This window comes from Ostrea edulis, chromosome 2 (assembly GCF_947568905.1).
Source record: "Ostrea edulis chromosome 2, xbOstEdul1.1, whole genome shotgun sequence".
NCBI classification, from domain to species: Eukaryota; Metazoa; Mollusca; class Bivalvia; order Ostreida; family Ostreidae; genus Ostrea; species Ostrea edulis.
This window is the reverse complement of record NC_079165.1, coordinates 104,267,891-104,281,843: the sequence shown is the minus strand read 5'-3', so window position 1 is coordinate 104,281,843 and position 13,953 is coordinate 104,267,891. Positions and strand designations below refer to the sequence as shown.

At 37.6% G+C, this 13,953-nt stretch overlaps 1 protein-coding gene across 1 annotated transcript; it reads left to right on the top strand.

Annotated features, from left to right (window-relative positions):
- Positions 1-10,782: 10,782 nt before the first annotated feature.
- On the top strand, positions 10,783-13,589 carry LOC125681328 (nucleoside diphosphate kinase B-like). Its single transcript, XM_048921363.2, has 4 exons — positions 10,783-11,030; positions 11,411-11,512; positions 11,956-12,068; positions 13,360-13,589. The coding sequence occupies exons 1-4, from the start codon at positions 10,857-10,859 to the stop codon at positions 13,475-13,477; spliced, it is 507 nt and encodes a 168-aa protein (XP_048777320.2). The 5' UTR covers positions 10,783-10,856; the 3' UTR covers positions 13,478-13,589.
- Positions 13,590-13,953: the final 364 nt, after the last annotated feature.

Below are 13,953 nucleotides of genomic sequence, written 5' to 3'. Positions count from 1 at the left end.
TCTCAGTAACAATTTAGAATTTTAGACTTTTGGTAGCTCTCAAATAATACATCATTACTTTTATGACGTCAAGTAATTTGTCAGAAAAAGATTAAATGACGATTTCCCTACCAAAAAAGTGAGATGAATCACCAGCTTTGCTCAACTTTCCTGGCAAAAAATGTAATTCTTGAATCCTGCAAATTTCTTACTCTTTTGGCAGTGACAATCGCCAGAAGCAAGACGAACTTGTATGCGATCAGTTTAAGTGGAACCCTTCTCATATGTTTAAAGACCTGTTTTTCGAGGCTTTCAGAACAAGTTCTAAACCCATTCTGGAACAAGTTATTTGTTAGAAGGACTGGAGTTAAACACCCCGCAAGAGTTTTATAACACTAAGATGTTCCCCTATGTTCTTCCCATCTACTGGTGTCAAAACATTGACAACATAGACCGATAGACACATTTAGTTCTATACAGTTTTCCTGACTCAAAAATTGAAGGCCTCATTCAAAGGGATCAATTTCCCGTTCCAGACACCAGCTTCTGAAGGCTTTGTATTGAGAAGCGTAGACATTTTGAATACCTTTCCTACAGGTTACTAACATAAGCCGAGTCTGAAATTCTTGACAGTCTGCTTTTACTCCTGAATTTGGCCAAATTGCCAACTTCAAAAATTCTGGATCTGGGTGATACATCCGTCCCTACTATTTTCAGTAGATCCGGATGAGGCTGAATAATTGACAGCATGACGTGTAACATACTGAGAACCCGGGTGGGTACCTCGGAGCAATTAGCAGTACCCTGCAATTGACCTTCGACACATAGTCTAGAATTATGGGAATCAAAATAATTGGGGGAAAGGCATATCCCAATATCCCTTCTCATGATATCGACAAGTTGTCCACGTTTTAAGGTATATCACCCGTGAGCAATAACTCAGAAGTTTGTGATCCAGAGCTGACGCAAACACATTTCTGTGAGGCTTGTAGAACCTTAGCCAGATCTTTTGTTCAACTGTCCCCTTTAGAGACCATTCTTTCCGACAAGTTTTGACCTCTCGACCTATCTGATCCGCTAGAACATTGCGAATACCTTCTACATGTGCTGCTAGCAACACTATTTGATACTCCTCGGCTCTCTGTCATAACTGTGATGCTAGGCGGCATAGGAGAGAGGATACAGTTCTCCCTGTCGATTTATGTACTGGACTACCGACACATTGTCTAAACGAATCAGCACTGATTTGTTGCTCCGGTGTTAAGCCCACTTGGAGAAAGCATATACCTCTACTTTCATTTCTAATGAATTGATGTACCATTTCTTCTCTTCTGGGCATTCCGTGGGGATCCAGGTTAGAAAAGGTCCTCAGTACCCCTTGCTTGTCGTAAGAGGTGACTATATGGGGCGGTCCTTTGAATGAGAACGCAAAAACCGATGTCCCATGTCACAGCAGGTGTGGCACGATAAAGATCCCTCCCTGCTCAAAGGTCATACGCACCCACCAAGCATAGGTCTAAATTTTGCAACCCTTCACTGGCAATGGTGACGTCTCCATATGAGTGAAATATTCTCGATAGGGACGTTAAACAATATACAATCAATCAATCTCTTCTGGGCTCCAAGTACCCTGTACCATCTGATCCTCCCAATTTGCCCCCAATTCTGTTTTAAAGGCATCTGTAGTGACACAAACCTCCCGTTTCGAACACCATAATTCCCCCTCTGGCTAAATACGTTTCCTTCGGATTTAACCTTAAAAACGGAGGTCCCATGTTGGGCAGGCGTTGGCATGATAAAGAACCCTCACTGCTACGGCTCTGAGCGCTACATATAAGCGTAGGTCTAAATTTGAGGTACTTCACCTACAGCTCGTGGCGTCTCAATATGAGTGAAAAATTCTCGACGGGACGTAAAATCAACCAATCAACAATTGATTCAGGAGATAGAACTGAAATCTACACAGTGGCACCAAGTCTATCAGAGATGCCGTATGACCTAGAATCTCTAGTATTGATCTCACCGATACCTTGTTCAGAAAGACGCTATTAAAGACTGAATTCCTATGACCCTTTGAACTGATGGGCATAATATGCCCAACTTTGTGTTGAATCGCCCCTTCATAAAAGTGAATTCCTGACCTGGAACCAGTCTTGACTTTTCCATTGATAGAATCTAACCCCACCGAGTTAGCGTTTGTTGCATTAGGATTGCTGGAGAATGATGAATTATCAGTCCATCGTCCAAATAAAATACTACCTAAATACCTCATGTATGTAAGGGTTCTATAACTGGGACAAGAAATTTTCAAAATACTCGATGAAAGGCCAAGAGGAAAAGCCCTAAATTGAAAATAATTCCCCATCAATTCGAAACGGAGGTATTTCTGATGTGAATCTCTTATTAGAATATGATTGTATGCCCTTTTGATCCAGACAGTGTCTTTGTACACCACATATTTGTTTCAGAGGTTTTCTTTTTCCAGGGGACAGCGAAGAAAGTGCTGTAAAATCTCTTACGTCTTTGGGAACAGGAACTATTGCCTAGCAAGGTTTGAATTTCTTGGCAAAGAACGCCTCTGGCTTTTGTATCTTTCGAAACAGGAGTGCACTTCAACCCTGGTTGGTAGGGGGAATTTGAATAAATTTCAAAGCACAACCCCTTGAATAACTTTCAAAACACAACTATCTGTTGAAATACTGTGCCATTTCTTCGTAATAGTGTCAAACAACCTCCCACCTGGGGTGTCAGTCCCACCGCCTTCCAGTCCCTATCCTCGAAAGGCCTGGTCTACAGCTTGCAATGGAGACTTAAAGGGAAAGGCAACCCTAACCACATTGTTGCTTTTCCGAATAAAGTATTACTTACTGATAGCGAGCGAAACTCCGATGATTCCACAACTGTGTCACGTGATTTGCTCTTCATCAGCTGAAAAATGATGGGGACTACCCATAATGCTTCCAGAAAAATGTCGCTGTCACTGCGGTATACTTCATTGACAACCCCATAGATAAAACAAATAAATAGTTTGGAATGTGCCACAAATGATGTTACATTCCAGACAAGCTTTTCCATACCTTCGTACGTTTTGTTGTGGATAATTGCTTGGTTTGAAAGAAAAACAATCGCAGCCAATGATGACCTCAAAATGCACTGTTTACACCAGCTCGTCTCAACGGTCACACCGTAAACATATTATCGTAAATGACAGTCTTTAACAACAAAAATCCTTGCTTAACGATTAAATCAATATTTATATATCATATACATGTACATGTATTTCAAATTACCCACCGCTAAGAGATCGGCCACTGAAGTTTAATTTATGACGTCACACCGTCGGTTCCGGTTTATTTCATCGAATAGATTTGAGCCCATTCTTTCGCAAGAAATTAAGAAAAGAAGACGTTCTGTCCTGTCGCAGACCAGACAGACTTTTCTTCTCAGATGACTTGGTTGGGTCAGGAATTTCGAGAGAGAGAAAACACTTTTTTTCACATCTCCCCTTCGCATTAGTGAAAGGTGAAAATAACGAACAGTGATCAGTCTCATAATTCCTATAAGCAATACAAAATAGATAGTTGGGCAAACACGGACCCCTGGACACACCAGAGGTGGGATCAGGTATCTAGGAGGAGTAAAGATCCCCTGTCGACCCGGTCACACCCGCCGTGAGCCCTATATTCTGATCAGGTAAAAGAGTTTAACCATAGTCAAAATCAGTGTGCCAAGAACGGCTTAACAATCGGTATGAAACACGTCAGACAGCATTTGACCCTATGATAAGTTGTATTGGCAAACTAGATCGTTATAACGACCATAGAGTTTGCGAAATGCTGACCTTAATCGAGACTGTTGAAACTTTTAATTAGTTTAATTAACAGTTTGACTCGAAGACTCCAACCTATTTTTCGTAAAATCTACCACATGTACATCTTTGATGATCTTAGAATCTCATCAAAACCGGATAAGACGGTGTGACGGCAAAATTATTGATTTGTGTCTTGAATACAAAAGAGTTCCACATCATGGCAGCCTCTATAGAAGATGGCGGGAATTTCAATTTTTAATGTTTTCAAATTAGTACTGAAGCTTACCTAGGCCGTATATCAACAGAATAGTATGACTTTAAAGCGGTCACCAAACTGCTGATTCTACCCAGAGCCTGAACCAGTGCTGTTCGTGAACTGATTCCTTCCCTTGTTCATGAAGGGTTTTCCTGACTTAAAATCACCCGACTCCCTTTGGGATCGTCTTTAGCAACGGCCTGCTGATGGCTTTTGAAAGCGTGACATTGATCTGCTTTACGGAAAGAAGCCTTTTTGTTCCAACACTTTTCTGTCTACTACTTCATGAATCCCCCCCCCCCCAAACAACCAACACAGGTTCAGGGGCATTGCTAAAAGTTCAGACTCAAAAGGAATTGATCCCAGTTTTTTTTTTTTTTTTTTTAACAATATCAACTCTTTGGGTGTAATGCTGCAATGGTCTACCAATTTGATCCAATGCTTCCTTTGATGCTTCAAAATCTTCAGTTAGCCTTAGATTTGGCTGGATCGTCTGCCGGATGATTAAGCCCACCCATGAAGCTACCTATCACTGCCTTTTACTGTGGATTTACAGTAAGTGTGAACGAGACATATCGGCAAGTACATGACGTGCTTCAGATAGTTCATTTGGAAAGTCCCCGAGTGATTTTAAAGAGCGCTTTTGATAGGTCGGTTAAATTATAGGTAGGCGGTCCCAAGTATTTGGCATTATATTATCTCGTGCCTAACAAGTGTAAGTTTCACTATTTGATTTCATTGTAAATTGCACCGTACGTAGCGGGTAGCGTGAGATTCAATATCGGTTTTGATTTGACAACGGAGATTTTAGATTACGTTAATAAAATGTCTTGTAAAGTTTATCTTATATATACTAGATATCTGCATGTATAAGAGTGATGGGATATCTTATAAAGAAAAAAATATAAGATGTCTTATAAAAGATACAAGATATCTCGTAAACTTTAGAAGATATAACTTTTATCAGATACCTTATGAATTTTATCTTTTAAACAGGGATAACCGTGTTATACTTATAATCCATCGCAGTATCAATAGGTATGGGAGGGGGAATACAGGGTGAAAAAGGCGAGCTCCGATATGTAAAGAAAAGGCAGGATAGCAATATCCCAGAATTCAAATAGTGCTGAATATTGAAAAGAAAAGAAAAAGACGGGATCGAAAATGCTGCGGGAAAAGGCAGGATCCGCAGTTGCCTCTATATCCCAATAAAAATTGAAAGGTTACTCCCTTAAATTCCTGTAGATACTTGTCAGTTTTAAGTGATCAGAAATTTCAGTGCATGTTTCTATAGGCGGTTTTGTCCGTTTAAGAACAATGCTTTTGTTTTGTTGTCTCTTTCACATTCGCAGTTTCCATATCGTTATTTTAAAATAAATCTCTCAGAGGATATTTTCGAAATCTTGCAAAGCATTGGAAAAGATCATGTCGGAAAAATTTCTAAATTCAAAGAGTTAGGGGGAAGAGGGGGTAAAAACTCGTAAGTTTCTGTCATCCGACATCGATTACACGTTAGTGTGAAAAAAAGACAACTGACTTTAAAACCACATAATAATACATTTTAATAAACGTTTAATAGTTTCAATGTACACTTTCATTTGTTTTACTTGTTAATCGATTAGTTTCAACATACTTCATATTTAGTTTTGTATTGGGGGGGGGGGGGGGGGTGTCTTGGTGAGAACTATGCGAACTCAGTTTTCTCTAACATTGAACATTTGATCTCGCCCCTAAAATAATTTGTCAGATTAAGTAATAAGATCAATAGATATTCTACTTCGAGAAAACATTTATTTTCAACACATGGCATGCTTTGATGTCGTTTACTGTTATATATACCCACATTTTCGTAAGAAATTCGGAAGTAACCATCGCTAGATACTGTTAATTGAATGAACAACGGCAAGTTCTGTGAATTCTAGCAAAAACTAAATTCCCCAAACCACCCCTCTCCTGTACATGTAACACATTATTAAAGAAATTCAGCATTTCGTTAGCATTCTATAACGTCATAATAAACCACAGCAAAGGTCGATTGTTAATGTTGCGATACTGGCGTACCTTTGAACCTATATCACTGGTCCACCCCTAACTGTATGTCCATAGGAGTTTGAAATTTTATCAATAAAGTTAATAAAATGTACTTGATTGACCAAGCCTTGAGCTATGGTCAATCAAGTACATTTTATTAACTTTATTGATAAAATTTCAAGTTCCTATGATATGTCCATGATTGCGATTACCCGTTGTACGAACGCGACACTCGCTTCGTCAATATATATATATATATATATATATATATATATATATATATATATAAAGTCTCTTTTTTGGAAGTAAAATACAGAAAAAACTCTAAACACTTTGTTGAAATATTTCGACCGTGTTACCGGTCTTCTTCACGAAAACACGACTGAAGAATACCGGTAACCCGGTCGAAATATTTCAACAAAGCGTTTAGAGTCTCTCTCTCTCTCTCTCTCTCTCTCTCTCTCTCTCTAGCCTATATATATATATATATAACTGACTCGGCCTAAATTGCAATGAAATCAGTAGCAAAGAAATTTTCAACACTTCGTTCGTGTTCAGACCACAGGGGCTCGTCACGAATTGACCCTCTCTATTCTATATTTACATTTATTTGTAAATATAGAATAGATGATGTCAGATTTTAAAAAGACAAATATTTCGTGACGAGTCCCTGTGTTCAGACGAAATATGCTTCTCTTGGATTTTCTTTGCAGTTTCTTGAAAGTCATTTCCCTTAAAATTTCTCGCAGTTCTACAAATTAAAGACACCTTTGGTACATTGTCAGGGGTACAAATATTTCTTCTTAATAAATTTTGTCTGATTTCTTTTTAATTTCATACTCGTTTAACAAAAGTACATCCGGTGTGAGCATTGCCGGTGTGGACTTCGTTGGCGACATTTTCGGTGCAAGAGTTCCCATGATTGACAATTTCATAACGTGGCCTTTGCGACGCCTAATTTCTTACTGATTTTACCATAAAATAAACTCTCGGCATGTAATTTTAAAATCAACGTCATTGTTTTAGTTGGTATTGGTTTTCCCTTTTCGCAGTCTCTTCCATAGCCTGGTACCCGAGGCCTTCCGATGTTCAAAGAACTCGGGTACCAGGCTACATCGGAAGGCCTCGGGTACCAGGCTATCTCTTCCATCGTGCTAAAAGATTATGTAATAACACGCCAGTGTAAAGACACGTGTGACTATCTAAAATTATTTTTATTCCCGCCCCTTTAAATATTGGTCCAATCGCAGTGATTGTTCTTTCCTTGATGCGTCAACATTGACAGATTTGTTTTGAAACCAACTATCCGAGACCTCGAATGAACTTGAGAAGGTGACTCGTTCACACTTACTGTAAATTCACAGTAAAACGTAAGAAAGTCGTTGTTTAAGCCTTCGGCAACCTGAGAAATCACCATTTTTTTTTTCTGAATCCAGACTTTGTTCCATTCAAATCTTCTAATAAATAATTTTATGTTTGTGTATATGTTTTAATGCAGGACCACGATGGAAACTAGCTATATGCTAATTTGTGTTATCCTGGATAAAAAAGGCTATTATTATTATTAGAAAACAGGATTCATTTTTGTTCTGAGTGGACTCTTGATGTGGGTATCCATTTACCCTAAACTTGGACTGAGTTTTTAATTTTAGAGGCTCAGAAGCACACAAATAAGATTACAGAGACATTCTCTATGAGGGATCGAAATATAATTTTTTGGCAGATTTGTCCTCAACCCCTTTGGTGACCGAAGCCTCCCAAAAAGCCTTGTACAGATGCGTTGTTCGTATGGCGGTTTTTAAATCGAGGCAGGCTACTGACAAACAAGTTGATGGTGCAGGGGTTTCAACAGTCTCGTTTAAAGTCAGCATTTCACAAATTCGATCTATGGTCGTTCTAACGATCTAGTTTGCTCAATACAACCTATCATTGGGTCCAATGCTGTCTGACTTGTTTCATACGGATTGGTCGTTCTTGGCACACTGATTTTAACTACGGATAACTCCGTTTACCTGATCTGGATATAGGGCTCACGGCGGGTGTGACCGGTCGACAGGAGATGCTTACTCCTCCTAGGCACATGATCTCACCTTCTGGTGTGTCCAGGGGTCCGTGTTTGCCCAACTCTTTATTTTGTATTGCTGATAGGCGTTATGAGATTGATCACTGTTCGTTATCTTCGCCTTTATAGGAGTTATGAGATTGATTACTGTTCGTTATCTTCGCCTTTAAATAGGAGTTATGAGATTGATCACTGTTCGTTATCTTCGCCTTTATAGGAGTTATGAGATTGATCACTGTTCGTTATCTTCGCCTTTCATGCGACTCTGTAACTGGTTTGGTTTTGTCTTCTTCCCTCCCTTTTTTTGTCTTGTACAAAGATGACACTAAAGCTTCATTGCTGTAAGGAAGGGATTGGCTGAAATTCTGACATTTGTCTCCCTGCGCAATGCCACCGGATTTCAATTCTAGATCCCCCTAAAGCTGAACTCGGGGTAACAAACAACGGTGGTGGAATTTGGGGTATCTTTTCTGGTCTTTAAAAACATTGAGATTCTTTGTCAGTCTGATTAAATCCAGCCTCCCTTCTCCTATCGTCAGACAATAGAAGGGGACTGGTTATAATCAGACTGATTCTCTGTCTACAACAGAATCGTGAGAATTTTATATCATAGGAATCTGTTAAAATATGAATATCAAAGAAATCGTTAAAGAAGGGATTAGGTGAAGGCATCAATCTAATTATCCAGCCGAATCGAATCCAAGCCGAGATTAGATCCCCCCCCCCCGCCCCCATATTTCCGAGGAGTCTCTCATACAAATTTGAATGCATATGCATATTTGTATCAAAATTCAGTGAAGTTAGCGTACTAAATAATCGAACCCCCTTGTAAATTTTCGTGAAATTTATGTAGATATTGTTTCATTGGATTTGTGAATCGACCCACCAATGTCTTCTCTATCCATTACCGTAAATCTGAATATTTTTGTGTCGATTTATTTTTGCGAATTTGAATAAAAAGCCTCTATATTTATTTTTGTGTTTCTTATTTTTGCGAATTTATGTATAAACATATTAAAAAAACGTGTGAAACATAGTTTTGAGAAAAATATTTTTGCGAATCCAACCGACTCGCAAAAAAACCGCCAAAGATTAATCGACAGCAAAAGTAACCAGATTTACGTATACAGCTTAACTACCATTATGATCTAAATTGCGTATTGCTAGCATAAAAAAAATGTCAAAAAATAATAATGGTAATAAAGATAGTGCTTAACAGTGACGGATTTAAGGGGGGCGCCGCAGCCGGCGCCCCCCCCCCCCCCCCCTAAAATTTTCAAATTTAAGGTAAATCGTGGTATCTTGTTTAGAAAAATGTACTAAACGATGAAAGGAGCAATAATTTCTTCCACTCCCAGAGAAATAAATAACAAAATCTTTTGATTTCTTGAAATACTTTATTGTGAGAACTTAATTTTTTCCAAAAACCCTTAAGATTTGCGTTATTTTTATTAATTTCACCTTATAAAAAATGATAGAAAATAGTACAAATGACTAAATAGGAGACATATTTCAAACTCTATAAACCTGTAAAATCCAAGCCCCCTGTCTCATAAAGTATGCCCCCCCCCCCCCCGTAACCAAAATTCCTGGATCCGCTCCAGCTAGATATGTAGCAATATAATACTGTTAATTCCTAAATATACGCGAGGAGTTTATCATCTCGTAATTTCGCGAGAAATATCACTTGCGAAAAAATATTTCTCGCTTTTATTTTTATATTGCTAAAATACATGCAAAAATACTTGATCAACTGAGCACACGCGAATTGATTTTCTCGCGATTTGACGTCTATGAGTCATTTTGCGATAATAAGCACTCGTGTGAAATAAGGAATCTACAGTATTCAAGTATATCATGGCAAAGTCATTTTCTATACATTTCTATACATTATTTTTACTTTTTTCTGTGCAGTTCGAGCGGCATAGTACGGGGTCGTGTCCTTTTCTAATGGATCTGTAATTCCAGTGGCCTCGTCCATGAATGTATGGTTGCAGCTACGTATTATGGCGTCATAATACACTTCTAATGACGCCGTGCAGTCTGAGTCGTGGAGAGGAAACTGTCCTCTGTACAACCTATATAATATGAAAAGTTTATCATCGCAATGAATTTTACTTTCACAACAACTCCAGGCCTCTTATCGTATATTATTAGATCTACTAGGAATGTAATGAATATGGATATCATCAAATATACCCTACTCTACTTTGCTAAAAGATCTTCAAATGCTTTGCACTACGTGAAAGCGGTCATGTCATTTCATGTGCAACGTGAACACGCAACAGAAAATCTGTTTCAACGATAACGGTGCAAACAGATCAGGATAGGGTGATGAGACCCACAAGTGCTTGGGTGATAACATATAAATACACATCTAACCTTATAATGTATATGTAATTAAACAAGATATGTGTATAATACACTGTATTCATATTTCATGACTCAAGCACTTGTGATGAGACAAAGTGAAGATTATCGTACAGATTAGAAAAGATACTGTGATTTTAATAAAACTGCGTTTCCCATATCGTACCACATTATCAATAATCCTTTGGAATCCCATATCAGTCGATGGTCGTTAATCAATGCACTAGTACAAGTTGTTGAAAATAAAAGTGTACGAATATGTTTAAGTACGAACTATTTTTTCCACATTGACAGTCGGCCACGTGATACACCGGTGTCTCCCAACTTCCTTTTACGTAGTGAACCACATGGTCGCGACCTTGCTTGCTATCTTCTCTTCCTTTTCATCAGAGATGGCTACCAACAACGAACGTTCATTTATTATGGTTAAGCCCGACGGAGTCCAACGAGGACTCGTCGGTGAAATCATGAAGAGGTTTGAACAAAGAGGCTATAAACTCGTTGCCTGTAAACAAATGCAGGTAACTAACTAAAAGCAGATTTGTATCGAATAAATTATTTAATCAATGCCAATTCGTTGATGAAGGCACGTATTATTCACAAGCCTTATTTTTAAGACTCGGTATAGTACAATTTACAGTCTGGTGAATAATTTTAATGCCAACATGATGTTTTCAGTTAGAATATGTTTGTATTTTATTATTTAGAGCACTGAACACATTTATTCATTTAATGAATTAATGTATGTGGGATGTGCAGGCATAGTTTATCAGTCATGTTATAGATATACTTGATTAAAAACAAGCGAATTGACATGGGTGCCTGATTATCATTGTTATTGGGTGTTTTTTTTTATTATTATTATTATTTATTTACGACATAAAATTATAAATAATTTCAGGCTTCAAAGCAGCATTTAGAGAAGCACTACGCAGATCTTTCAAGCAAAGGATTCTTTGCTGGTTTGGTCACCTACATGGCCAGTGGACCTGTTGTTGCCATGGCAAGTTCAATTTACTTAAAATAAAAAAAGTCATATTATATGAAGAAATGGTGGCATTTTTAATTTTGATAGAGGACATGGTTTAGTATCTGTTATTAATAAAAATTTATTATTATTTGCTTATATTGATTGAATGTTGTTTAACATCCCTCTCGAGAATATTTCACTTGTGTGGAGACTTCACTGCCGGTGAAGGGCTGCAAAATTTAGGCCTATGATCAGCGCTTATGGCCTTTGAGCAGGGAGGGATCTTTATTGTGACACGAGACCTCGGTTTTTGCAATCTCATCCGAAGGACCCCCCCATTTAGTCGCCTTTTACAACAAGCAAGGGGTACTGAGGACCTATTCTAACCCGGATCCCCACAGGATGTTTTAGTTATGTAGAATAAAGCAATGATAAAAGAAGAAAAAATGTTGACTAACTTTTTAAATTAATTCCAGGTCTGGGAAGGAAAGGATGTGGTAAAGACTGGCAGGAAAATGCTGGGAGCCACAAACCCTCTGGATTCCAACCCAGGAACCATCAGGGGAGACTACTGTATTGATGTTGGCAGGTCAGTTGATTAGAAAAAACCAGTGTCTTTGATGAAGCTACATAGCAATAATAGGATGTTAAGAATGATCAGTCATGAGAGTGTTTATTTTGGTTTATGAAAAAGAGTATATATTCAATATATGTCCAACAATAACATCTATTGAAATATTATATTTTAGCTTATGTAGAAACATTGATGTCATTTGTATAAAACCAATTTCGAAAATTCCAGAGATGTTATTCCATGTGCTACTTGAGGTTTAAAGACAAAAGGTGTTGAAATGCAATGTGATCAAAAATATTTTAAATGATATAGAATGTACATTTTATTTGAACACTAGAGCTCTTGATAATATACATTGATTTATTATTTCCTGTCCATAAATAACATAAGACTTGGAACTCTCTGCACCCTCGGTGTTGAACTACATGAATTATCCAAACCATGTTAAAGTATACAGCATGTGCTAGCCACATATTAGATACTGTAAACCAACTTCTATTTGTTCCTACTTTATTTCGCGATTCACATGTGGTAAACTAATTTGCGGCGAGTAATTTTCACGATCGAGTCTCATTCAAAGACTGGTTTGAGATAAGAAATATTCGTGACGATGAGGTTCTCACTAATCTCACGTAATTTTCTCGCACACGAGTAATACATGTAGTTGGTTTACAGTATATCATGTTTAAAAGCAGTAGGGCTTGCAGAGATGATGGGGTCCAATGTTTATAATATATAATACATTAACACACAAACAGTGCCAAGTTTTCTAGGTGAGCATTGTTGTTCACATGCACATGTGTACCGCCAAAAAATGTGGATGTAAAAGTAGTCTCCCTTGCTAACACTGACTTTCTTTATGTGAATTAATCATGGGTACTGAAATTACATAAATTAAACCTATAGTAATTGGTTGTTGCAAGGTTCATTAACATAGATACTAAAAATAAGGAACCAATTTCCCCAAACAGATGAGAGATAATGTCTTGAAATACTAGGCATTTTATTTTAAAAATAGATTTTATAAAGATGCTAAAATCATGAATATTTCCTGTAAAGGTCATTTATAGAAAAAGTTAGCTATTACATTATGTATTTTAAAGGTTTAGATAAAAACGATGGAATTATATACTTTAATCAGCATAACAAATGCTGCGGAAGTACATAAACCAATAATGAAAAATTTACAAGCAAGACAGTGACATCACACAGTTAAAACTATGTCATCAAAATGTTTAGAATATGCCAAATAGATATTAAATTTGCTCTTTTATTTGGATTCTATTATTGTGTTTATGTATTGTAGGAATATATGCCATGGCAGCGATTCTGTGGAGAGTGCCAAGCGGGAAATAGATCTGTGGTTTAAACCTGAGGAGGTTATGGACTACTCTGCCTGTTCCGGTCCCTGGATATATGAGTGACTTTCTGTATCTATGTTGTAGACCAGGTTGTGTAGACCATGACAAGGGGTCATCAGTGTTGTTTATAATCGCAATAAAACTGAACGTCACGAGTTTGTTTGTGAACATGAAATCTTATTTTTCGATACTTCATACTGGTACTTTTCATTGAAAAATGATGAGTAGATTGCAAAATCCAAAAGTTAGTGGTATATAAAGTCTTAAGTAATTGAATGATTTACCACAAAGCTGAGATCAGTAATAATTGGGATCACAACATAAAGAATTTGCTGGATCTCAGAAAATCATCACGTGGTAGTTCAGAGAAAAACACAATAATGAGAGCAAGATTGGAATGTTGGCAATGGATAATCAAATCATTAAGTGGTATGAATGTACCGGTAATATTGATCAGCCAGAACGGGAGATCATCACCAAATTAATCAGTAACCAAGTCCCATTTCTGCCACATGTTTTTAATTTACTTTTCGGTGTTT